A 25509-nucleotide genomic window follows, 5' to 3' on the forward strand; every position below is an offset into this window, starting at 1 on the left:
AGGTTCTTAACCCACTGAGCCACAGTGGGAACTCCTCGTTTGTTATTTTAAACCAGAGTCGCTGAGCACTTAGTGTGTGGGAAGCACTGGGCTGGGTGCTGTGGAAACAGAGATGAGTAAAGCAAGACCCCTGCCCTCAAGGAACTCACTATGAGGGAACTGAGAAATTAACCAGCAATGTTCAAGAGGGTTCCATGGTGCCCAGATGGCCATAAGCCAAAGGGACTGGGGCCCTGAGGAACTGGGGATATCATGGAAAGCTTCCAGGTGGGGGTGACTCTTTCGCTGAGGCTCTGGGGGTGGGCAGAAGTTGGGGGATCCTGGGGGACAACCATGTTTCAGGGAGGCTTCCAAGGCTCTTGCTGTTGATATGAGCCCCTCTGCTGCCTCTAAGTGGTGCTGAGGAGCAGGGGCGAGGGGAGCTTCCTTCAAGGGGGCTACCTGAACCGTCTTTTTCAGGATGTGTCCTTATTGGTGCAGAGGCACCCCTCTTCCCTCTTCCTGCTGGCTGGAATTGAAATATCATGGCCAGAGTGGCAGCAGCCAGCTTGGATCCTGAGATAGAAGCTTTGGCTCATGAGAATGGTGGAAGCTGGAAGAGCTGGAGAGCCTAGTGGTCATGGAGCCTCTGCTCCTGCCCTGGGCTGAACCTTGGGCCTTGCTTTGCAGAACAGAGCCCTTGGTCCTGCCACTTTTATTAGGGGTTTTCTGTCACTTGCAGCTGAACAAGCTAATCCTAGCATCACATAAGGTGACTATCAGACTGACTTCCAGGCAGAGGAGGAAATAGACTCTCAGGTAGTGGAGGTGGAGCTTGCTGGAGAGGAAGTTTTTTGTTTGTTTGTTTGTTTGTTTTCCATTTTTTTTGTTTTTGGATGCCCCATGGCATATGGAGTTCCCAGACCAGGATCAGATTTAAGCTGCATTTGTGACCTAAGCCATAGCTGAGGCAATGCCGGATCCTTAACTCACTGTGCCTGGTTGGGGATTGAACCTGGGTCCCAGTGCTCCCAAGATGCCTCCAATCCTGTGGTGCCACAGTGGGAACTCTAGGAGAATTTCTCTTGCTGAGTGGGATCCCCTGGTCTTCCCCCCCGCCCCAGGCCTCCTCCCCCACCCCACCTACTCATCTGTTCGGCTCCCACAGACTCCCTTTCCCTGTGGAATGATCCAGGCATGCCCCATGGTAGGTCTAGGTCTGGGCGCTGCTGCCCTCCTCTTCCCAACAGTGGCATCAAGCTTCTTTTTTGGAGGGGGCGGGGGTTGCTGCCAGCTTTTGCTGCTGGCACCCCTGCTGGCTTTGGGGAATATGGAAGTCAGCGTTTTCTTGGCACTGCCTCCCACTGCCTGGTTGAAAGTGAATTTGTGCCCCACCCGCCCCCTCCCTGGCCTGCACTGTGTTTGGGGTTGGGAATGTGGGGGGTATAAAGGGAGGTAAAACACAAAGTGCTCACGAAGCCGGGAGACAAAGATGCAGGAGGCACAGAGGGCAGGCTTGGGCACACGGGATCACATGGACACAGGGGTTATAAGAGCTCAGGGATTCAGAGCAGGGGCCATGGGGGCTGTGGGAGTGGGGGGAACCTCCAGACCCTCCCCGCCGGCAGGGTTCCACTGACCCACTTGTCGTTGTCCCCCCATAACCTTGGCTGTCCCAGGGATGTCTGTGGGACAGAGCCCAGGAAAGAGGAGAGGACTTGGGGACGGTGTAACCCCGCCGGGTGGATCTGTCCAGCTGGTCAATCACAGCGCTTAGGGCTATACTTTCCGAAAGGGTCTGACCGGCAGTGTGACCTTGGCCAAGTCCCGAGCGCTCCTCCGTCTCCTTTGGGGAACCCTGCTCGGCTGGGGGTGGTTTGGCTTTCCTTAGCGGGGGAGCCTGGAGGAGGTCCGGGGGCGAGGTAGGGGCCCCGCTGGGAGCGGGCGCCGGGCTCCTGCGCTCCCCGAAGCCGAAGCCGGGCGCGCCCGCCAGGAGCGTTGGGCCCCGGACCTCCCGGCCCGGACGGCCTTGCCCAGGGGCCTCCGGCGGCCGGGGCGCGAAGCCGAGGACCCGCCCGGCCCCCCCTGCGGGCGGGGCGGCCCCGCGCCGGCTCCTCCCCCGGCGCCCGCGCCGCCCGGTCTCCGTGGCCGCGCGCCGTGCCGCAGGTGGCAGCGATGGCCCAGTCCTGAGCGCCCCACCATGGCCGGCGCCCCCGGGCCGCTCCGCCTGGCGCTGCTGCTGCTCGGGGCGGTGGGCAGGGCCGGCCCCCGCCCCCAGGTGAGACCCGCGGGCCCCGGGGCCGGGGAGGTGGAGGCTCGGGCTGCGGGCGCGGCGTCCCGGCAGCGGCGGCCGCTACTTGAGCGAAACTCCGCGACCGCGGGCGGCGGGAACCCGAGCCGCGGGGGAGTGGGGCGCCCTCGGCTGGGTGGCCGAGGTGGGGCTTCGGACGGCGAGCGACTCCCCCCGCCCCAGCCGGGCGCCCCTTTCCTGGCCGCCCGGGGTCCCTCAGCCCGGCCACCAGCTGTCCCGCAGCCGCTCTGCGCTGACTTCCGCGCCGCATTTCCCCCGACCACTTCGCCAACTCCGTGTCCCTCAAACCCGTGCCCGCGGCCGGCCATAGCCCGAGCGCCCGAGCTCCTCTCTCCCGTTCTGCCCCGACCCCTCCCCGCCGTGCCGGCGCCCCCAGCCGCCCCTGCCCCCTGTCTAAGACCCTCTGGGAAGGCGGGGAGGCCACGGTGTGGACACCCAGCTCCATTCCCCCCTCATCAGCCCCCATCACTGCCTTTTTGACTCATAGGCCCAGGGACCCTGCGGTGGCAGCTTGGTGTCCTTCCTCCTGACCTCCCAGATGGAACTTGAGTGCCCCCCCATCCCAGGCCTGGCGAAAGACACGTAGAAGGCTCCTTGCTCCTGTGAGAGCAGGCAGGTCCCCCTCACACAGTCGCGGACACCCCCGTTTTGGCCCCCTTTGGTGGTCCACATGCACCAGAGCTCATACTGGGACACGTGGAGACACCTTGGCCTCCCAGATGCCCTTGGAGAGCTGACGCAGGGGGACCCCTGCAGCCCCTCACTGCATTTCCTGCCTCCAGGCTCCTGGGCTGGGGGTTTGGTCAGCCTGTTTTAGGGGAGGGGAGTTGTCTAAAGATACCGTGAGATGCTTGAGCAGAGAGAAGGTGGCCTGTCCCTTGCCAGGGTGCTGTCTTTGCCCATGACCTCGACTCATCCCCAGAGCTGAGAGCTGTGGGGAGTGGGCTTGTACAGGCCTTGGCATTGTCCCAGCGCAGGTGGGAGGAGGGATCTTTGGCGGAGAATCCAGATGTGGACAGATGTATCTCCCAGCTAAGGTTCCTGCTCTTCTTCAGCCCCTCTGTGGTTTTTTTTTTTTCTTTTTTCAGACTCATTCCCTCCCTCTCCCTGTCCCTCAACCCCTAGATGCAGGACACACCTTGCTCCACGGCACCGTCCCCCCACCGTTCAGCCAGGCCTTAGCTTCCCTGGTGTCCATGGGATCTTCTGGGAGCCAGGACTGCAGACCCACCATGCAGTTCTCTCTCCCCTTTACCCCCTCCTCTGACTGGGACGACAGGGGGTCAGGGAGCCCCTGCTGCCTGGTCACAGCTGCTCCAGGCCAACTCTGCCGGCCCAGTTTGGACTGAGGGGAGAGGAGAGATGCTGTCTTCTGTCTTCTCCCCAGAGTTCCTTTGCTTAGAGGAGCCAGGCTCCTTGAACCTACCCTTTCTTCCGACCCCTCATTCCTCAGCTCTGGGCTGAGGCCAGAAGCCCAGCATCTTGGGGCTACAACAGTCCTGGGGTGATGGAGAAGGGCAGGATGAGCCGAGCTGTGAGCAGAGAGAGGGAGCTTTAGGGGGCACCCCTCTCTACCGGGGCGGGGGGGGGGTGCTGAGCATCCTTGGCCCAGAAGATCTGAGTGACAGGCTTTGGGGTCAGACTGCAGTCATTGCCACACAACCAACCTCATGCCTGCGGGTAAGACTCTAAACAATGGTGAATGTTGCATTCTAGTTTCTGTTCCTGAGATCAGCAAGACTTGGTCACTCCCTCCATGTCATTGCTGGGGGGCAGGGGGTACAAATCTCAGAAAAGGAGGTGTAAGGTGACCCAGCTGTTCAGGAGCAAAGAGGAAAAAGGGGGCCGGGGCGGGGCTGGTGACCTGCCTGCCCAAGTGGGACTGAAGGGGAAACGGAGTGAGCTGGGCTGGCTGAGCTGGAGAGGGTGCAGGCGCAGGGTGGCTGAATGGACCTCTGAAGAAGGGGACCTGGGCCACTCCTTCATTGTTTCTGGGAAGGACCACCCCTCCCCTATTCCTTCCCACCTCCAAGACCCCTGTGAGGGAGCTGGTCTACCGAAGGGCCCGGCCAGGCTTTGACACCCAAAATTAGAACCAGCCAGAACTGGGTTCAGATATCCGGTCTGCAGTTAGCCGGTGATCTTGAGTGGAACCCGGACCATCCCAAACCTCAGTTTCCTCATCTGTAAATAGGGATCCCAGCCCTGCTCCTGGGGTTATGGAGAGGATTGAGACTCCGGATCCCTGAAACGGCAGCTTCAGTCACTTGAACGACTGACACCTCTTGTCCTTAGGAATCTGGAAGTGTTCTTGAGGGCAGCAGAAGAGGGTTGGGGTGGGGAGCTATGGGAGGCCCGGTGCCTCTGCGCCCTAGTGAAGGATGAATGGGGTCCAAGTTGCGAGAGGGTCAGCGTGGACTTTGGTCCTGAGCTGGGCTCCCTCCTAGACATGGACTCCAGTGGGGCCAGAGCAGGAGCAACCAAGAAACTACATCCTGCCCTTGGATGCTGGCTCTGAGGAAAAACAGGCCTTTCCTCAGCTGCAGCCTGCTCTGCAGGTTCCCCTGTGTGTGTGTGTGTGTGTGTGTGTGTGTGTGTGTGTGTGTGTGAGAGAGAGAGAGTGAATGAGCTAGAGAGATGCAGAAATGCAGAGATAGGGGCAGGTAGAGAGAAACACAGAGAGGTGGCCCGTGTGAGCCCCAGTTTCTCTGTATTTGTTCATGACCCAGTGTGTGACAGTCTGCCTGCGTGTGAGTCTCCGTGTGTGGAACATAGCAGCATGCCACTGTGTGTCCGACAGTGTATATGTGTTCGTGACCCCAAGTGTGATTCTGCATCTGTGGGAAGGTCTGTGTGTGTGTGTGTGTGAGAGAGAGAGGCATCTTAGTGTGTGAATGGGTGTCTGCCAGTGTGTGTCCGTGTGTAGATGAGAGACCGCGTGCTTGTGACAGAATGTGTGGCTGTTTCTCTGTATCTATACCTGTGACAGTGTGATTTGAGCACATGTCAGGGTGTGTGTGTGTATACGTGTGTGTACCTGACTGTGTATTCGTGTGTGGGAGAGAGACTCCATGTCCTGTCTTGTGTGTAAGCACGTGTGTGATAATGTGGGTGACAGTGTGCCCACATGGGGGGTCTGTTCTTGTGAGAACGTGTGTGTGTTGTCTTCCTCCCCCTGCCCTTCTGCTCGTGTATCTGGAGCCTTTAATAAAAAAAGAAAAACGAGGCCAAATGCCCAGAGTCCGGCAGCCCCATCCCTCCCGACTCGGGCCCTGGTGTGACTGGGCTCTGGAGGTGGAGCGAGGAGGAGACGGGGGCCCTGGAGGAGCCGCAGGGAGGGTGCAGGGCCGCATCAGTTGGGAGGCCCGAGAGTTGTCACTGGAGCCCGCTTTTTCCTTTGGGGAGGTCTTCTCCCATATTTCCCACCTCCGTGGCTTCCCTTTCCTCCCTCCCCTCAATCAAAAAGGCTCCCAGAGTCAGAAAGAATCTGATGCAGAATCACACCGAGAAATGACACTGTAGAAATGACACTTCTCACTTCCAACACTGCCTGCTTGGACAGGGCTGGGTAATTTCTAAAGGTTTTCACCTGCTTCATCTTGCAGGCTTTATACAGGGACTCTGAGGAGAACGCGATGCCCATTTTACAGATGAGGAAACTGAGGCCCTCAAAGATTAGTGTGTGTGGCCCCTCCAGCCCCACATTAATAGACGGAGCTGGTGTTTAAATGGACCCCTTGAGGCTCTCTGCCCAGTGCTATCTCCCACACACCTCTCCCTCCTGGCGTCCTCTTTCTCACCTCCTGCTTCTTCCCCAAACTCCAGAATCTGGGAGAGTCCCTCTCCTTACAGTAACCTCCACCCCAGGCATTGTCCCCATTTGCCTGCCTTCACCCGCCTCAGGGAGATCCCATGAGGCCTGGCAGGTCCTGATTCTACAAACTGCCCTCTGCCCTCACCCTGGTCCCTTAGACCCCCATGCTGTCCCGGCCACCTCTGCTGCCTGTGAGGGGCAGGGGCTTCTACTGCGTCCTCCCTACCACCCAGCACCCCCAGCCCCTCCTCACCAGGCGTGGAGCGGGGACTCACATCACGGGAGGAGGGAAGGGGGGGAGCTGGTGTGCAGGCCCTTCCTCCTCACGGTCCCTGCCCCTCAGGTGCGGTGGCCCGAGCATCCTCACTGAGCTTTGCTACTGGCTCGTCTGCTGCTCGAAGATGTCACAGATTAAGCAGAATGATCAGTCCTTGGCCTCGTTTCCTCCTGCTGGGAGTTTGTTGATCCCAGAAGTGGGGGGGCGGCACCCTGACTCCCCAGGACTCCTGGCTGTCCCGTCCACTCTGCCCTCTCCCATAAAAAGCAGAATTCGAGGACAGGGCTGTTTGACTTTGAGGTTTCCACGTGCCAGGGGCCGTTCATTAACTCACTTAATCCTCACAACAATCCAGGGGAGGAAGGCATGGTTGTTATTCCCAATTTGTGCGGGTCTAAGCTGAGGCTGGGGGTTAAAATTCTTGCACAAGATCACAAACTTCAATTACAGGAGAGCCAGGGTCAGGGCTCTTCACGCTTCTCCATGTAACTGTGTTCCCTTGAGCTCCTGGGCCCTGTTGCACTGGGTGACCCCAGCCTTGTTCTGGACCAGAGTCTCACATCTGCCCCAGGCCCTGCACACTGCTCTCTCCCTGGCCCAGAAAATTCCCCCGAACATCAGTCCAAGGCTTTCTTCTGCTTGCTCACCAGAGCACAGCATTCCCCACCTCTGTCCCTTTGTTCCTGCTTGGCCCTCCTGCTGAAACGCCACCCTCTGCCTTTGCTAGTGCCAGTCTCTCTCCCCCACACCGCTGCTTAACCCCCAGCTCCTGGCCCCCAGAGTCCCCCAGGGGCCCTGCCCTGGCCACTCCCTGAGCACTTTCACTACCGCCTTCACTGTTGGGTCCTAAAGAGCATTTGACCCCCCTCCCCCGCCCCCACTCCCCAAATAGCCAGGCAACTCTCTCAGGCAGGGCTCTGTCGTTCCTCCTGTGCTCTTCATGTCCCCCCACCATGTCCCCACCTCACAGAGGCTGGCACAGCATGACCTCCATAAATGCCAGGTAGGGAGAGGCCAGAGTTCCAGGTAATTTGTGTGTTTGGGGAGAGGGGGATGCAGTGAGCAGTATTTGGAGAATTTCAGCTTCTGCAGGAAGACAGAGGACCCGTATTGTCAGGAAGCTCTTTATCTAAGGGGGAGATGCACCCCTGCCTCAGGGAGCCCCCATCTGAGGGGGAGACAGAGCCCTGCCCTCAGAGAACCCCGGTCTGAAAATAGTTTCATGTCTGAAGCTCTGCTCAGAGCAGGTGACAGGGCTGCCTCTACCTTTTTTTTTTTTTTTTTAATTAAAAAAAATTTTTTTAATGATTTTTATTTTTTGCATTACAGTTGGTTTACAGTGTTCTGTCAGTTTTCGACTGTACAGCAAAGTGACCCTCTGTCTTGAAGCTCCTAGGGCTGTCCTCCTGGTGCTGTCCTCAGCCTTTAACTACCCCCCATCCCCCCCCCACCCCAGCCACCCCCGAAGACTTCTGGTTTCCCTGGGCTTCCTCATCCACACTTTCTGCCCAGACACACCTTCTGTCCCAGTTCCCAGCAGTGACCTTGCTTCCTGCCTGTTTTCCTCCTAGAAAGAGAGATCACGGGCCGTTTCTCCCAGGGCTCCCTGCTTCAACCACCAGCAGCGGCTGGAGGGCAGGAGGAGAAGGAAAGGGGCTAGGGGTCGAGGGACTGATCCCCCAGGACTGGCTCTAGCGGAAACGGTGCCAGACCCTCAGTTGTAGCTAAAATCATGACACTGCCTTCACTGTTGTATTTGATCCCTTGTGTGTTTATTTATTAAACAAATACACTTGACCTTTGCCCTCAGAAGAGCACTGTCTTTCAAGTAGCTCTACCTGTGGCCTCAGCACACTTACTCTAAGAATGTGGCTGGAGCTCAAGCAGGCTTGGTCTCCTCCTTGGGTCTTCCTCGGCGGCCAGGGAAAAGCACAAGACTGCCTGTGTCTTTATGGGAAGTGTCTTTTAAACCAGGATTCAGTTTACACCTTGGCAGGATTACCTAGAAACCAGATCTACTGTGCCTAGGGCACCACCAATCAAGGGCACAAGCTTCTAAAAAGAAGCTTTTTTTTTTTTTTTTTTAAGAAGCTATTTTATTTTATTTTATTGTCTTTTCTGGGGCCACACCCATGGCACATGGAGGTTCCCAGGCTAGGGGTCTAATCGGAGCAGTAGCTGCCAGCCTACGCCAGAGCCACAGCCACGCAGGATCCGAGCCGCATCTGTGACCTACACCACAGCTCACGGCAACGCCAGATCCTTACTTAACCCCCTGAGCAAGGCCAGGGATCAAACCCGCAACTTCATTGTTCCTAGTCGGATTCGTTAACCACTGAGCCACGATGGGAACTCCTAAAGAAGCTATTTTTTTTTTTTTTTTTTTTGCTGTTGTTGTTGTTGTTGCTATTTCTTGGGCCGCTCCCGCGGCATATGGAGGTTCCCAGGCTAGGGGTTGAATCGGAGCTGTAGCCACCAGCCTACGCCAGAGCCACAGCAACGCGGGATCCGAGCCGCGTCTGCAACCTACACCACAGCTCACGGCAACGCCGGATCATTAACCCACTGAGCAAGGGCAGGGACCGAACCCGCAACCTCATGGTTCCTACTCGGATTCGTTAACCACTGCGCCACGACGGGAACTCCCAAGAAGCTATTTTAATTTCAGCACACATATATACTTTTGTGATTTCAAGAAGTGAAACTTTGTTTTAAATTATGTATGGGTCCTAAATTTTATACTAGGGGCTCCCTGGTCATTTTAGTGTCTACAGCCTCTAAATGGGGAATATTTATAATCTTAAGCCGGTTCAGGAAAAAATACAACTAAAAAAGAAACATAGTCCCAAGACACATCTGAAGGAAGTTCACTAAAATGTTTGGAAAGGAACAATTCTTGCTCAGCTGAGTTTGCATGGGTCTCTACTAAAAAGCCAGTTCTGTTCTGAAAATTGAGGTACATATCCCTCGACTGACAGATGGGGGGACCCCTCCCATTGCAGGGCCCATCCCCCTGTTCTGGAACTTTTCTGATCCCTTCGCCCATGTCCTCAGGACTTCTTCTCCAGTTGATAGAAGCTGGGCTGAATACTTGATCTGGGTTGTTATGCTGGTAGGAACTGGTGGGGGATCATGCTGGCCTCCCAGGTAACAGACTTGCCTCTGGCAGGAGGGACGCTGGGGGAAGCTCTGCATTACTGAAGGCCACACAGCCCATGCTTTCCAGTACTCCGTCACAGCCACTGAGCTGGGTGACTCCAGGTCCCAGCCTTAGCTCTGCTCCTTGGGGTGCCGTGTGATCTTGGCGGAGCCCCTCTCCCCGCCTTGCCTTCATGTCCCCTTCTAGAATGGTGGCTGAAAGTGTGAGAACCTCGCAGGCCGGCTGACTGGGTGCTGGAAAGGAGCAACCACAAAGCCCAGGGCCCTCGGGAACTCCCTCTCCTGGGCGAGGTCAGCAGGGACGAGACACGCTGTCCCCTCCCCCCTCACGCACATCCCGCCCCCCAGCCCCCAGCGTCCTTTCAGTAGCCACTAGCTGGACACTACGCACAGGGAGGATAAAGATGAAAAACATTCACCTGGGGCCCCTCTTTGGGTCGTCACCCCCTTGTCTTTTGTTTGTTTGTTTGTTTGTTTTTTTAGGGCTGCACCCATGGCATATGGAGGTTCCCAGGCTAGGGGTCTAATCGAGGGCCACAGCCATAGCCACTGCCACAGCCACAGCAATGCCAAAGCCGTGTCTGCGACCTACACCACATCTCATAGCAACTCCGGATCCTTAACCCACTGAGCGAGGCCAGGGATCAAACCTGCATCCTGTTGGATGCTAGTTGGGTTCGTTAACTGCTGAGCCATGATAAGACCTCCCTGTTACCCCTTTTCACAGATAGCCAGAGCCTGTGGCATTTAGGATCCTAAGGTGGATGTTCAAGAAACCGAATGTTCGAGGTAAAAGAGAGGCTGGCTGGACTCAAGGGGCCCCCTTTTCTTTCTTGCCAGGGCGCCACGGTGTCCCTCTCAGAAACAGTGCAGAAATGGCGTGAATACCGACGCCAGTGCCAGCGCTTCCTGACTGAGGCTCCACCCCCTGCCACAGGTGAGTCCAGGTGGGGCCCTGACCTAACCTGGCTGGGCCTCGTTTGCCTCTCCAGGGTGCCCCATATGCCCTGTGCCCGGGGGTGGGGGGCATCCTGTTGCTGCCATATTCCCTGTGCCTCCTCGGGAGTAGGGACCTGGCCTTTCCTCCTCAGCACTGCCTGGCCTGTGCAGGGGCAGGAGGCCCAACCCACTACTTATAGGAGTAAATGTTTGGGGGGAATCTGGGGGGGCATCATTTAAAGAGCAGAGGGTTGGAGCCAGATAGGCCTGGGTTCTAGTCCCAACCTGCAGCCATGACCCAGGGACCAGAGGAAGGTCATCTCAGCCTTGAGAGCTACCATCCCCCTCCTTGGGGGGGAACTTAAGAATAGGCCCACATGGATCATTTATTGAGCACTTGCTATGCTTGGATATCTGTACTACACACAGTGTTGTTCCCCACAAAGCCCTGTGGCCCAGGGATCAACCCCACTTTACAGATGAGAAAACAGAGACCCTAAGTACTTGGCTCAAAGTCTTACTGCTGATAAGGGGCACCTGCCAAGTGGGAAAGTGCTGGGGGGGCAGGACACCTCAGGGGAGGTTAGACAGCCTCCTGGGTGGGGGGGGTGGGGAGGGGAAGGGCCCCGCCCAGGCGGGGACTGAGACACTGTCCCCCTGCACCAGGCCTGTTCTGCAACCGGACTTTTGACGACTACGCCTGCTGGCCAGATGGCCCTCCGGGCTCCTTTGTGAATGTCAGCTGTCCCTGGTACCTGCCCTGGGCCAGCAGCGGTGAGTCCCCTCTCTCGCACACGCATGGACCCCCCTTTCAGTGTCCAGGAGCCCCTGGTGGGGGTGGAGTTGGGGCCGGGGACATGCTGCTTCCTTTCTGCTGAGACACAGCCCTCCCCACTCCAGAAGGCCTCCTAACAGCAGTCTGCCTGTCCTTCCTTGGGGGCAGGGAGCAGGGGTGGGGGTGGGGTGAGGGGGATGTCAGGTGTAACCTGGGCCTGAGGCCTATGCTGGCAGGTGGGGTCTGACTTAAGACCCTCCCCAACCCCCTGCATCTAGTAGCCAGGAAACTGAGTCAGATAGGAGCAGAGCCTGGGGGTGTGGTGTGGGGGCAGGGTGACCCAGAGGTGTCATTGCTGGGAGGGGGGGGCAGGGTGTGTGTGATGTTTGTGTTTGTAGGTGCCCCCTGCCTGGTAGTGGCCTACAGCCCTCTCCTAACTCCAGTGGTTGGCTGCTCAGATGAACCCAGATGGGTATGGTTGTCTGCCAGGCCCTCCTTGGCTCACCTCCTGTCTGCAGGGGACACCCTGTGCTGGGACAGGTGTGACTGGGTAGGTGAGAGGGTCTTTGGAGTAGGGACCTACAGAGGCTGCAGGGGGAGCTCTGTGGGGAGGGGCAGTTAATGTGCCCCCACCCCTACCATCCATCCCAGGCTCCAGGGAGGCCGGCAGGAGACGAGCACCTCTGCCTCAAAGGGCTCAGTCTCAATAAGGGAGAAAAGACACTACCCAATACTAATAATAACAGCATTAATTGAGTCCCTGCTATGTGCCCAGCCCTGCCCCCAAAGCAGAGTATTCATTTTGTCTTTACAACTACCCCGTGGTTATGCTTCTTGTACAGATGAGGAAACCAAGGCTCCAGAAAGTTTAAGCCACTTGCTCCAGATGACGTGGTACGGCAGGGCCAGGACTTGAAGCCAGCCTGTGCTCTTAGGTACAGGCCTTGATGGGGCCTGAGACCAAGCAGAAACTGGCCCAGAAGCAAGCGTGAGGATGAGGGCATACTATCTAAGCCAGTGGGCTTCCTGGAGGAGACGGCCCCTGAGTGGAACATCAGGGCACCCGGCAGGGTGAGCTTCACCTCAGAACCCAGGACTGAGGTCAGATGAAGCCCAGGCGGGAGTCCTAAGAGGCTTGCTCCTGCTCTCCCCTCCCTGCACACCCACCTGTCCCCAAGGTGCACAGGGAGCGCCTGGGCCTGGAAAGAGGCCAGCACCAGCGTAGGACATGGGGGCCATCAGTGCCCCTCACATTCACTGCTGTAGCTGCTGCAGGCGCATCACGTACCTATGCCCGTTTCCTCCTGGGAGGCACATACTCTGATGATCCGTTTTATAGCGAAGGAAACTGAGGCACCGAGATGCTGAGGGACTTGTCCAAGCTCACATGGGGAGTGAGGAGCAGACCCGGGAATCAGGCCAGGAGTCTGGTTTAATGTAAGTGTGTGTGGGAGTTCCTGTCGTGGCTCAGCAGAAACGTATCTGACGAGCATCCATGAGGACACAGGTTCGATCCCTGGCCTCGCTCAGTGGGTTAAGGATCCAGCATTGCTGTGAGCTGTGGTGTAGGTCACAGAGGTGGCTTGAATCCTGTATTGCTGTGGTTGTGGTGTAGGCCGGTAACTATGGCTCCGATTCCACCCCTAGCCTGGGAACCTCCATATGGTGGCCATAAAAAAAAAAGAGAGACCAAAAAAAAAAAAAAAAAAGAGTATGTGCCTTTGCTGCACCTGACTTCCTCCAGTGCGTGTGCAAGTACATGTGCCTATGTGTGTGGGTGTTCCTGTGTGTGTGGCTCTGGGCAAGGAGACAGGTGAGTGGCCTGGGCCTCTGCTGGCCGGGCACATCCTGAGGGAGGACAGCGAGCTGCCCGCCCCCTCCCTCTAGCTGAAAAAGTTGAGTCCTGCAATCTTATGGTTCAGCCTGATGCTGTTCTGAGTGGCTGTGTGAGCTCGGGCGAATTTCTAGACCTCTCTGGGCCGCAGCTCGCCATGTGGGAGATGAAATAAAGCCAGGTGTTGGGAGGATGGCAGGTTCTTAAAAAATGGACCCTGTTCATTTTTTCCACCCACCCGACGTACTCTCCGCCACTTCCTGCCACACACACACTTTCCCTGCCCCCCCAAAGGTTTGGGACTGGCAGCCTGGCCAGCCTGGGCTGGGCCTCTAGACCCCCGGGAGCCAGGCCCAGGACAGGGCCCATCACTCAGCACCAAGCCACCCCCAGCTCTGCCTGCCGCTCGCAGCTCCATCCATCACCTTTAATTTTATTTGAGCAGGAAATAGGTCCTGGTGGTGCCCGTTTATGAGCGAACACGGTTTTATTGCTTTCTCCATGAAGATAACGGCCACCGCGCAGGCCCCCTGCCAGCCTCCCTCCCCTCCCCTCCCCTCCTCACTGAACTAACTCACTCTGAGTGCGACACGCGGATCACAGACGCTGCCTCTCCCTCCCCTCTCCCTGAGTCAGGGACTTGTAGGGACACCCACCCTGAGCTTCTGCAGCCTAATTGCTGTCTCTGGCCTGTCCTGGCTGCCCCCTTGGCACTGGAGCCTTCCCTCACCCCCTCCCAGGACATGGGGGAGCAGGAAGGGGATAGTTCTGGAACTTCCTTGGACTGTCCAGGGAGTAGCCTGTGGAAGAACTTCACGGTGGGAGTTAGGGGTGGGCAGGTCTCAGGCAGGGTCCTGGCAGAAAACACACTCAGCTGGGAATTTGAAAAGACTTTAATGGAGGGGCCACTTACAGAGGCTGAGCCGGGTTAAGGGCCAATAAAATATATAAAGCACCAAGGGCCTTATAGTGGGAAGCTTTAGCATCCCTGGCCCTGAGTGGCTATGGGGCAGGAACGGGGCTATGGGGCCCTCGTGGCAGCTGGAGGTCACGGTGGTGGAGAGGCCACTAGCAGGGCAGGACCGTGGTCACAGACGGACAGAGCCACTGCCAGAAGCTCGGAATCAAGGCAAGAAGGGAGCACGGGAGAAATACCCCAGGCTTTCTCTCCTTCTGCCCTTCTGCCTTCTACTGGTCCTCTCATGGGCCAAACCCAGCGGGGAGCCCAAGCAGTGCTGTCCACAGGGGGCAGCCTTCTGGGATGCAGAGCAGGCAGAAGGATGAGTGCCTAGAGAAAGAATTAAATTCAAAACAGGAACCCGGGGGAGTTCCCATTGTGGCTCAGTGGCATCCCTGGCCTCATTCAGTGGGTTAAGGATCTGGCATTGCTGTGGCTATGGGGTAGGCTGGCAGCTGCTGCTCAGATTCAACCCCTAGCCTGGGAACTTCCATATGCTGCGGGAGCGGTCCTAAAAAGCAGAAAAAAACCAAACAAACATACAGAAAAATCCAGGTACCTGGGGAGTTCCTGTTGTGGCTCAGTGGGTTAAGAACCTGTCCAGTATCCATGAGGATGTGGGTTTGATCCCTGGCCTCTCTCGGGGGGTTAAGGCTCCAGCGTTGCTGCAAGATGTGGTGTAGGTCACAGATGCGGCTTGGATCCAGTGTTGCCACGGCTGTGGCGTAGGCCAGCAGCTACAGCTCCAGTTCGACCCCTGGCCTGGAAACTTCCATGTGTTGCAGGTGTGGCCTTGAAAAGAAATCCCCAAAACAACAAAAAACCCCAATAGTTATCCGGGCCAGGTCTCTCTCAGGAGCTAGGGATGTCATGGTGAGACTGTAGTGGGGTGTGAGTGTGTGGGTGTTGGGGAGAAGGGGAGACCTCCCTCGTGGAGCTGAAGAAGTCAGCTCAGGGGCCCAGGAGGGGTGTGGAGGGAGCTCAGAGCCATCTCTTCTGCCTGGGGTGTGGCATCGGGAAGGCTTCCAGAAAGAAGTGACATGGGGGCCAGTGTGAAAGAACAGGCGGATGGAGAGGGAGAAGGGGGAAGGGGGAAGGTGGCCCCTCCAGGGAGGGAGCTCATCCAGGCGCCACCTCAGAAGTGGGGCCAGGCCTCAGGCCTCAGAGCTATTCAGCATCGCCAGAGCCAGCCCTTGAATTCTGACCCCTCCAGTTCAGAATTGGGGGTTGCAGTGAGAGAGCAGGGGCAGGTGAGCCAAGGAAGGCAGGTGTTCAAAGGAGATGCCTCACAAGATTTCTTCTGTAAACTGGAAGAGGCTGACGTGGCTCCTGAGAGCCTGTTGCCACCCGGGGGAACCTCCAGCCACCTCGTTTACCCACAAACAGCTGATCTGCTCATTACGAATCATTCCAGGCTCATTAGCTGCACCCCCTCCTGATCCCTACCTGTTTGTTAGCTTGGGTCTAATTATAGGAAAGTCATAAAATGCTTTAAAAAAAAAGGTTATAACTGACAATTTTTCGAGATTCTGGCACGTGCCCCCCTTGAGTAATGTTGAGCCCAGAAGTTTTCACGACAGGCCCGGGGCACCACAGGGAAACTCGGGCTCCAGCTTGGTCCTGGAGGAGTTCTGGTGTGGTGGTCTCCTCAGCTCCAGCCCAGCCCCGGTGGGCAGAGTGGGCGGGGCGGGGGTGAGGGGTTGGAGGAATTGGGAGGTGGCAGCAGCAGGGCTTCCAGCTTCCACTGTGACTGTGCTTTGAAGGCCTGCTGGACACCAAGCACTTCCTGTGCTTTATCTCCTAATCCTCACACCACAGACCTGGGAAGTTATTATAGTCCCCATTTTACAGATAAGAAAACAGACCCAGGGGTGTCTGTCCCAAATCCCACAGCTAGTTGAGGGCAGAACCAGGAGTCGAACTTGAGTCTGTGGTTCAGAACCTCGGCTCCTCCCCCGAGGCCGTGATGGGACGCACCCCCCCACCCCCACCCCTAGCTGATGCCCTGGGTTCAAGTCCCGCCTTTGACCCTCATTCCAGCACTCTGCGGAGGGCCTGTGACTGCCCTCTTCGAGTCTCAGCTTCCTGGCCTGGGAGATGAGGGCCCAGGAGTCCTTGCTGGCCGCTGCCGTTGCCGGGGTGCAGGAGCTAATGGATTCATGAGCGGCTCTCTACAGCCCTGAGTGCCCGCGTCCACGTGGAAGGGCGGCTGTTAGCTTGATTACAGACGCCGCTGCAGCTTCCGGGAGGGGAAGTGTTTAATTGGGGGTTTTATTTCCAGCACCAGAGTCTGACTTAATGAAATATTCCTGGGCCTCCTGGCATGCGGCCGGCTGCCTCCTGGTGTTGACAAGACTGGAGCCAAGCCTCTGGCTGTGATTTACCAGCAGTTCCTGGGCCAGATAAAGCTGAGCTGATAAGCCAGGCTGTGCCCAGACCCACCCCATCTCCAGCCAAGATGGGCGTCTGGGGACCATGGCCCGGCCAGGAACCAGTCCTGCCTTTTAATATTTGCTGCTAATGAAGGACAAGGGACAGACGCGCTTATATAGGCTCACTGAGCTTCTCAGGGACGCAGCGATCCCCTGACACTGTGCCAGTAACACATACATCTGTGCACACACCGCCTCCCCATCCTCCCAGATGGCCCTGAGCAGGGGGCCCGGGAGTGGCGTGGGGTGTCAGGGGCCCACGCTAGCATGAGGACCTGCTGGGAGGACACTGCATGCAGGCAAATCTGAGGTCGGAGGACAAGCAGAGAAAAGGCACATGGCCATTGTTGACTGTTAATAGCGAGTCTGGCTGCTAACTTTTGGCCTCTGGGGGCTAAGAGCTGGGGGCTCGAATCCTGATTCTGCTGCTTCCTGGCTGGATGATCTTAGGCAGATCGCTTGGCCTCTCAGAGGCTCAGTTTCTTCGTCTGTAAAAATGGGATTAGCTGTGCCTGCCTTGTAAAGTGGTTGTGATGTTCAAAGCTGTCAGGCCTACCGCAGGTGTTCAAAAACCAAGAGAGGGTTCAAAGGGGGCCTGTAGGCAGAGAAGCAGCAGACAGAGTGCCTCTTGTGTGCCAGGCCCTGCGCCAGCTGTGGCAAGTGGGTGTCATTTGGGTCACATTGCTGCAGGCTGTCCTGGGGAAATGGCACTTTGAGGCTTTGGGCTCCCTTGCCATGTCCTCTCCCTTCCCCAGCCCCTCTGCCTCCTCTTTTCTTCCCACTTCCTCCCAACAGAATGGGCTGCCAGATAAGGTTCTGACATCAGTCTCTCTCCCCATGGAGCCGGCCCAGATCCCTATCACTGCTCTGGGCTCATCTACCACTGAAGACTGGTTGGGGCCTCCTATCAGAAGACTCAACCCCTGGTGAAGAATTCCAGACATCCACGCAGCAGATAAGAGAGGCATTTGGGGGCCCTTCCAGTTGCTAAAATCAGACCCAGTGCCTCCCCTTCTCTGCTTTTGTCTTTGCCTGATTTTGTTCATAAATGCATCAGGGCATTCTTGGGACCCTGCTCCTCCCACTGCCGGAAGTACCACCATTAGATTTTTCAGGGTTTGGTTTCTCTTCTTGGGGAAGTCTCTTAAAACACAGGTCCTTCGAAGAATTCCCGCTGTGGCACAGTGGAAACAAACCCAGCTGGTGTGCATGAGGTTGCGGGTTCCATCCCTGGCCTCACTCAGTGGGTTGAGGATCCGGCGTTGCTGTGAGCTGTGGTGTATTTTGCAGACATGACTCAGATCCTGCGCTGCTGTGACTGTAGCGAAGGCTGGCAGCTGCAGCTGCAATTCGACCCCTAGCCTGGGAACCTCCATATGCCGTGGTGTGGCCCTCCAAAGCCAAAAAATATATATATATTTTTTTGGAGTTCCCCTCTGGTGGCTGAGTTGGTTAAGGCTCTGCTATGGCACCAGTTTAATCCCTGGCCTAGGAATTTACGCCTGCTGTGGGCATGGCCCAAAAATAGAATTTTAAAATCTCAAGCTCCAGCTCCCCTCATCGAAACCCCTGTGCTAAGCCTCTCCCTGCTTTTGTCCCTGGTTTCCTGGCCCTGGGCCAGACTTCTACTTCCTCTGACGTAAGTAAGCCCCTGGCCCCTCTTGTGACCTCACAGTAAACTTGGAGCCACAAGCCACCCACCTCCCCGGGCAGTGGACGTGAAGCACAGCAGGGCGATTGCGTCAGTTCCAGATGCCCAGACACGGTGTGAATGGGTACAGGCAGATGTCACAGCCCCATCTCTGCTGGACCTCTGCGTGATCTCAGTTTGCCCTTAGGCTGTTTCTTTCTGAGTCCTTTTGTTTTGTTCTATGAGCGTCTTGATTCCCTGAAGCCAGGGACTGTACTTCCTTCTTTCACCCTGGGAGCTCCCCGAGGACAGGATCTCTCCCCCGCCTCAGACTGGGACAAAGACAGTCTCTATCTCCAACTACTTGAAAGGAGGAGCTGATTCCCCTTTCTGAATGGAGAGTCCCTAAGGGCTGTGTCTTTATGGTTGACTATGTATTCCTTTTAATCAGATGATCTTTGAGAGTAGGTCTGGCCTCCATCAGATTAGAACCTCGTAAGGGCAGGTCTGTGTCCCGCCCTCAGACTGGGGTCCCTGAGGCAGGGCTGTGTCTCCCCTCAGACTGGGCTCCCTGAGGACAGGGCTGAGTCTCCCCTCAGACTGGGCTCCCTGAGGCAGGGCTGAGTCTCCCCTCAGACTGGGGCTCCCTGAGCTATGTCTTATTCTTTCTCTCAGGAGCTCTGTGCCCACTTGCTCCTGAGGTCTGCTCTGCCTGAGGAGGTGGGCACTGAGTTCTGAGAATCAGAAATCACAAGGGGAGTTCTCATTGTGGCTCAGCAGATTAAGAACCCAACGAGTATCCATGAGGATTGAGGTTCGAGCCCTGGCCTCGCTCAGTGGGTTAAGGATCCAGCATTGCTGTGATCTGCGGTGTAGGTTGCAGAGGCGGCTTGAATCAGGTGTTGCTGTGGCTCTGGTGCAGGCCAGCAGCTGCAGCTCTGATTAGACCCCTAGCCTGGGAATTTCCATATGTGGCCATAAAATTAAAAAAAAAAAAAAAAGAAAAAGAAAGAAAAAAGAAATTACCGGGGGTGGCTGTGGGTCTGTCAGGGCCACTGCTAGTCAGCACCAAACCTTGTCTGCAATGTGATTTGAGGCAGGAATGTGGAAATGGGCTAGAGTGGACTCATCTTAAAAGTGTGAATTTATCAAAATGCATTCTAGATTGGCCAAGAGAAAACACTGAGGGGGGGTGCTGGTCAGGTCACCTGGGTGACCCTCTGTCCCTGGGGCACACAGGCATATGCAGGAGAGGAAGGCTGACTCTGAGCGGTCATTTCTGGGGCTGCAGGGGTGACCCTCGGGGTGGGGAGGAGGGAGGGCCTGGTGGCCTCTGGCCAGGACTCAGGTCCCTCCTGCGTCTCTCCCCGCAGTGTTGCAGGGTCACGTGTACCGGTTCTGCACGGCTGACGGCCTGTGGCTGCACAAGGACAACTCCAGCCTGCCCTGGAGGGACCTGTCCGAGTGTGAGGAGTCCAAGCACGGGGACCGAGTGAGTTGAGCTAGCGAGCAACGGAGTGGCAGGGTGCCCGCTTCATGGCAGCAGGGACCTGGGCAGCTGGAAAGTCGGTCTGTGGCTGTCTGCTCAACCCCTGCCTCTGGGGCTGTGCCCACCATGCTTTCTAGACAGAGGTGGTGTCTGCCCATCTCTGGCCTGGGAACAGGGCCCTGGAAATCTGAGACCCATGGCCATCGGTTATTCTCCTAGTTCTGGACCCGCCGCCTCATCCCACTTCCGTGGGGAAGAAGGACGTGGGAGAGGAGAGTTGCGGGCCACGCCTGACACCGTCTCCCCCGTGTGCACACAGAGCTCCCCGGAGGAGCAGCTCCTGTCCCTCTACGTCATCTACACGGTGGGCTACGCCCTCTCCTTCTCCGCGCTGGTCATCGCCTCGGCCATCCTCCTGGGCTTCAGGTAAGGGGTCGCCTTCGGCCCTAGCCACCACCCTGTCCTCAAACAGAGGAGGGCTCACCAAGCCGAAGCAACCGCGCAGGGGGTCCACTCCGAAGAGATAGTCCAAGAGCTTATACATAAAATATGAGGCTGGAGTTCCCGTCGTGGCTCAGTGGGTTAAGAAACCGACTAGTGTCCATGAGGATGCGGGTTTGATCACCGGCCTCACTCAGTGCGTTAAGGATTCCACGTTGCTGTGGCTGTGGTGTAGGCCGGCAGCTGCAGCTCCAATTTGACCCCTAGCCTGGGAACTTCCATATGCCACAGGAGCAGCCCTAAAAAGAAAGAAATTTAAAAAAAAAAAAAAAAGAATATGAGGCTGAAAACACAGGCCACGATATGGTGGCCTTAGTCTAATCTCTACTCACTCGTCTCTCCCCTGTGAATATGTGCGTACAATACTGCAAAAGAGGAAAAACTCACACACACACCACATGCCCCACACCTAACAACGGACGCTAGGAGTAGGGGAGGTCCTCTCTGGTGAACACATGTAGCCTAAATGATCGGGAATTGAGTACAATTTTAGACAAGACCTCCGGGGTTTAGATATTCTGCTCCCTTTGGAGCTTGTCAGCGCCTGTGGGAAAGTTCTTCCCTGAGTCTAACCTAGATCAGCCATTCCTTGCAAAGTACTAGGCTCTTCCCCCTCCCTCTGCACTGATGATGGTGGGCTAGGAGGGCTGGGTTCAAGGCCAGAAGGGTTCCCAGGACAGGGAGCTCAGGAGACCGGCCAGCAGGAACAGGAGAGGTGACATTCCTCCTGTGGTCCCCAAGGCTCCTGGCAGCGTGAGGGCTGGGCACACAGTCAGTGCTCCTTAAATGCATTCACTTGGTGAATTTTCTCCCCTTTTATAGTGATGCGTTCAGAGATGCGAAAATGCAGTGTCTGACACTCCAGTCACCTGTGCCCACACACCATCCAGCCCGAGACCCTCCCTCCCGCTCCCCACCAGAGGGAACCCCTGAGGGGGCCGCTTCTAATTACCACGCATCTCTCTATACTTTTATCACATTTCTAAGTTATCTATAAAAATGTATAGCGTGGGTTTTACATATTTTTAATGGCATGTTGGACATATCCTTTCTTGTCAGTGCTGTTTGGGGCCCTATATGATGTGTTTGTGCGGTTCATTCACGTTGACACAGGCAGTTCTGTTTCATTCGGTCACTCTGCTGTGTGGTATATTACAGGTTATTTATTTGTCATCCTTTCCATGGGCATTTGACGTGTTTCTCTTTCTCTTCTTCCCTGATGTGTAAACCATGCGATGATGAGCATTCGAACCCATGACCCCTTTGCATTTCCCCAGGAGAATTGCCTCCCAGGAGAATTGCTTGGCCGGGCTACCACGTGCTGTCGTGGCACATTTATTCCGTATTGTGAAGTCGCTCTCGAAGTGATCATACCAGTTTGCCCTCCTCCCAGTAATACCTGAGAGTTCCCTCAGCATCCTCACCAATAATTCCTATTTGCAGGCCTAATTGCTGCTCATCTGAAGTGTGTGAAATATCTCATGATGATGATTTTAATCTGCGGATCCCTGATTCCTAGAGAGATCTAGCATTCTTTTTATGTTCATTCTGGGATTTGCTTGTTCATATCCTTTGCTTGCTTTTTTACTGGCTTATTTAGCTTGTACTTTTAAAATTTTTTTTTAAATTTTAAATTAAACCGTAGTTGATTTACAATGTTGTGTCAATTTCTGCTACACAGCAAAGTGACCCAGTTATATGTGTGTATATATATGGGCAAGATATATATAGATAGATCTGTCTATCTATACATATACACATTTTTTTCTTATTATCTTCCATCACATCAGCTTTTTTTGTTTGTTTTAATTTTAGAGGTTCCTTATATATTCTGGACAGTAATCCAGGCTATATCCTCTCAGTTTGTGGTGTATTTTTTCACTCACTTTATGGTTCCTTTTATATACAGAAGTCCTAAATTTTAATGGCAAGAATTTTTTTTTCTTTTTTTTTGTCTTTTTGCCATTGCTTGGGCCGCTCCCGTGGCATATGGAGGTTCCCAGGCTAGGGGTCTAATCGGCGCTGTAGCCGCCAGCCTACGCCACAGCCACAGCAACGCGGGATCCGAGCCGTGTCTGCAACCTACACCACAGCTCACGGCAACGCCGGATCCTTAACCCACTGAGTGAGGCCAGGGATCGAACCCGCAACTCATGGTTCCTAGTTGGATTCGTTAACCACTGTGCCACGACGGGAACTCCAACGGCAAGAAATTTTAATGGCAGTGTATCTGATTTTATTGACAAACAAAATTTATCAATAAATGTTATCAATTGATAAAAATTCTTTTTTTCCAATTGATAAAACAACTTTCAATTTTTTTTTCCAAAGACCAAATTTCTTTCTGGTTTAGTTTAAGAAACTTTCCTTACCTAGGGTTGTAATTTTGCACCTCCCTTCTGGCTCCTTGGTGAACCTGGACGTTATTTTTGTCTACAAGAGATTTAATTTCTTTTTTCATTAATTGCATCAGGACCATTTATTGGTAGCCCCTGACTCCCTGTCTCGTTTGCCATGCCTCCTCTGCATGCAGCAAGCATCATCTGTGCCTGGGTGGGTCTCTGTCATCTGGATATTTTTTCCCATTGGTCTAGTTATCTGTCTTTTTTCCAATACCATGGGGCCTCAACTACTATAGACTAATTTAAAATCTTATTTCTCTTATAGCAAGGGCCCCTATCTTGTGGTTCTTTAGGAATGTCTGTATTATTAGCCTTTGGCTTGTCTTTATAATTTTGTTTTTGTTGTTGTCTTTTTAGGGCCACAACTTCGGCATATGGAGATTGCCAGGCTAGGGGTTGAACTGGAGCTGCAGCCCATGGCCTGCATCACAGCCACAGAAACATGGGATCTGAGCCTCATCTGAGACCTACACCATAGCTTACGGCAACACCGGATCCTTAACCCACAGAGCGGGGCCAGGGATCAAACCTGCATCCTCATGGTTACTAGTCAGGCTCATTACTGCTGAGCCACTATGGGAACTCCGTCTTCTTTATAAATTTTTTAAAGTTCCATCAAAAAAAAGAACAAAAAAAACCCCCAACACTGTTGGAATTTTTATTATAGCCCTATTGAATGTATCCATTAATGCCAAGATAATTGACACTTTCAAGACAGTGAGTCTTTCTTTGCATGAATCTGATGAATCTTCCATTAATTTGAGTCTTCTTTAATAATTTTAAGCCAGCTTTACTGTATTCTCCATAGAAATCTTGCCCATCTTTTGTTAGACTTATTTCTAGGTCGCCAGTAAAATCTTGTACAAATGAATTTTTAAAGTTTCCTTTACATTTGGGGTTCCCGTCGTGGTGCAGTGGTTAACGAATCCGACTAGGAACCATGAGGTTGCGGGTTCGGTCCCTGCCCTTGCTCAGTGGGTTAACGATCTGGCGTTGCCGTGAGCTGTGGTGTAGGTTGCAGACGCGGCTTGGATCCCGCGTTGCTGTGGCTGTGGTGTAGGCTGGCAGCTACAGCTCCGATTAGACCCCTAGCCTGGGAACCTCCATATGCCACGGGAGCGGCCCAAGCAATGGCAAAAAGACAAAAAAAAAAAAATTTCCTTTACATTTACTTCTAAATTGTGCTTTTGCTGTTATACATAAAGATACATATCAGCAACCTTGCTGAATAAACTCTGATTAGTTCTAATGATTTGTGTGTCAATTGTCTTGGATTTCCTACGAAGATCCTCTATAATTTACAGACAATGACAATTTTGTGTCTTTGTTTGCAATTTTTATGCGTTGTTCCCCTTGTCTTCTTATAGTGGCCTGAGTCTGCAGTACAATGTTCAAGAGGCTGATGAAAGTCTCTTACGGCTAGATAATCCTTATTTTGTTCCTGATTTTAGCCACTTTTTTTCTTTTTGGCCGCACCTGTGACATGAGGAAGTTCCCAGGGCCAGGGATCATCAAACCCATGTCCCAGCAGTGGCCCAAGCTACTTCAGTGACAATACAAGATCCTTAACCCTCTGCATAATAAGAGAACTCCTATTCTGATTTTAAAGGGAATCTTTGTAAAATTTCTCAGTCAAGGAGTTCCCATCATGGCTCAGTGGTTAACGAATCTGACTAGGAACCATGGTTCGATCCCAGGCCTTGCTCAATGGGTTAAGGGCCCGGGGAACTCCATATGCTTCGGGGCGGACAAAACTAGCAAACAGACAAAGAAAGATGTCTCCTCCTCGTTTAAGCAATTAGCTCTGAGCGGGTTAAGAAATGCCCTTTTGTTTCCAGTTTGCTATGCATCTTTACATGAAAGGATATTGAAGTTGTATCCACACGTTTTGAATTCTTGGTTCTGTAAGGCAGCCCGGAGGCATGTTAGATGTGAGCCTGTCATCAAGAAACCCAGCAGGTCCCCAGTAGGGAAAGCGGTCCTCACACAAACCTCTTGGGTTACACATGACTTTGTAGAAAAGCAGATGCAGCAGAGAGAAGGATAGAATGTGGATGAGGGTGGGAATGGCGGAACCACACGACTGAAGGCTTCATAGTTAGTCAAGACTGGAGTTGGACCCAAAGGATCTTCAAGATTATGGGGAAGAAGGGCATACTCAGAGGAAGAAAGACGGGGGCAGGGTCCCAGAGCGGGACACATGCCTGCGGTGTGTGTGAGCCTGAGAACCAGAGGGTGTGGAGCCGAACTGTTGGCCAGCATGCCAGGAAAAGCCCTGCGTTCTCCCACAGACACCTGCACTGTACCCGGAACTACATCCACCTGAACCTCTTTGCATCCTTCATCCTTCGAGCACTGTCCGTCTTCATTAAGGATGCAGCCCTCAAGTGGATGTACAGCACGGCCGCCCAGCAGCACCAGTGGGACGGCCTTCTCTCCTACCAGGTGTGTGGCGGGTCCAGGGAGGGATGGGTGGTCGGTGAAGGTCAGTCTCCACAAGCCCATTCAGGCCTGGCACAAAGAAAGGCAAGAGCTTCCCAAGCCTGGTCCTCAGGGCGCCCCCAGTCTGAGGGGAGAGGCCGTTCACCGTGGGGAGGCCCCAGTCTAAGGAGGGAGCTACTGCCCTGCCTTAGAGAGTTCTAGTTTGACTCAGGGTAGTGGTTTTTAGAGACAGACTGGGTTGAATTTCCAGGTCTGTTTAATGACGTTTTAAGCAAGTGAATTATCTTCTTTGAGCTTCAGTTTCTCACCTGTCTTGGGATAACGTTCGTTTTGTCCACCCAGGTGGACCCAATGAGCTAAAGCAGGTCAAGTTCTTGAAAAAGGTGGAAGGTGTCAGCTCTCTCATCCTGCCTTCACCTCGGCATGAGAGCAGCCGGGGCGGGATCGGGGGCGGGGGGGGGGGGGCAGGAGAGGCGGGGGCCGAGCTGTCATCCCCCTCGGACTCTTCCTCTGCCCCCAGGACTCTCTGGGCTGCCGCCTGGTGTTCCTCCTCATGCAGTACTGCGT

At 54.8% G+C, this 25509-nt stretch overlaps 1 protein-coding gene across 1 annotated transcript in view; it reads left to right on the plus strand.

Annotated features, from left to right (window-relative positions):
• The first annotated feature begins 2117 nt into the window (after positions 1-2117).
• The window catches only part of GLP1R (glucagon like peptide 1 receptor), a 38250-nt gene continuing 14858 nt past the window's right edge, over positions 2118-25509 (plus strand). The window contains exons 1-7 of the mRNA XM_047796792.1: positions 2118-2257; positions 10381-10477; positions 11146-11253; positions 19482-19600; positions 19917-20023; positions 24792-24945; positions 25463-25509. The exon at positions 25463-25509 is cut by the window's right edge and continues 113 nt beyond it. Of these exons, the coding sequence (XP_047652748.1) occupies positions 2180-2257; positions 10381-10477; positions 11146-11253; positions 19482-19600; positions 19917-20023; positions 24792-24945; positions 25463-25509 (710 nt within the window). The 5' untranslated portion in view covers positions 2118-2179. The remainder of the gene's footprint in view (positions 2258-10380; positions 10478-11145; positions 11254-19481; positions 19601-19916; positions 20024-24791; positions 24946-25462) is intronic.

Source organism: Phacochoerus africanus, chromosome 9, assembly GCF_016906955.1.
Source record: "Phacochoerus africanus isolate WHEZ1 chromosome 9, ROS_Pafr_v1, whole genome shotgun sequence".
NCBI lineage: Eukaryota > Metazoa > Chordata > Mammalia > Artiodactyla > Suidae > Phacochoerus > Phacochoerus africanus.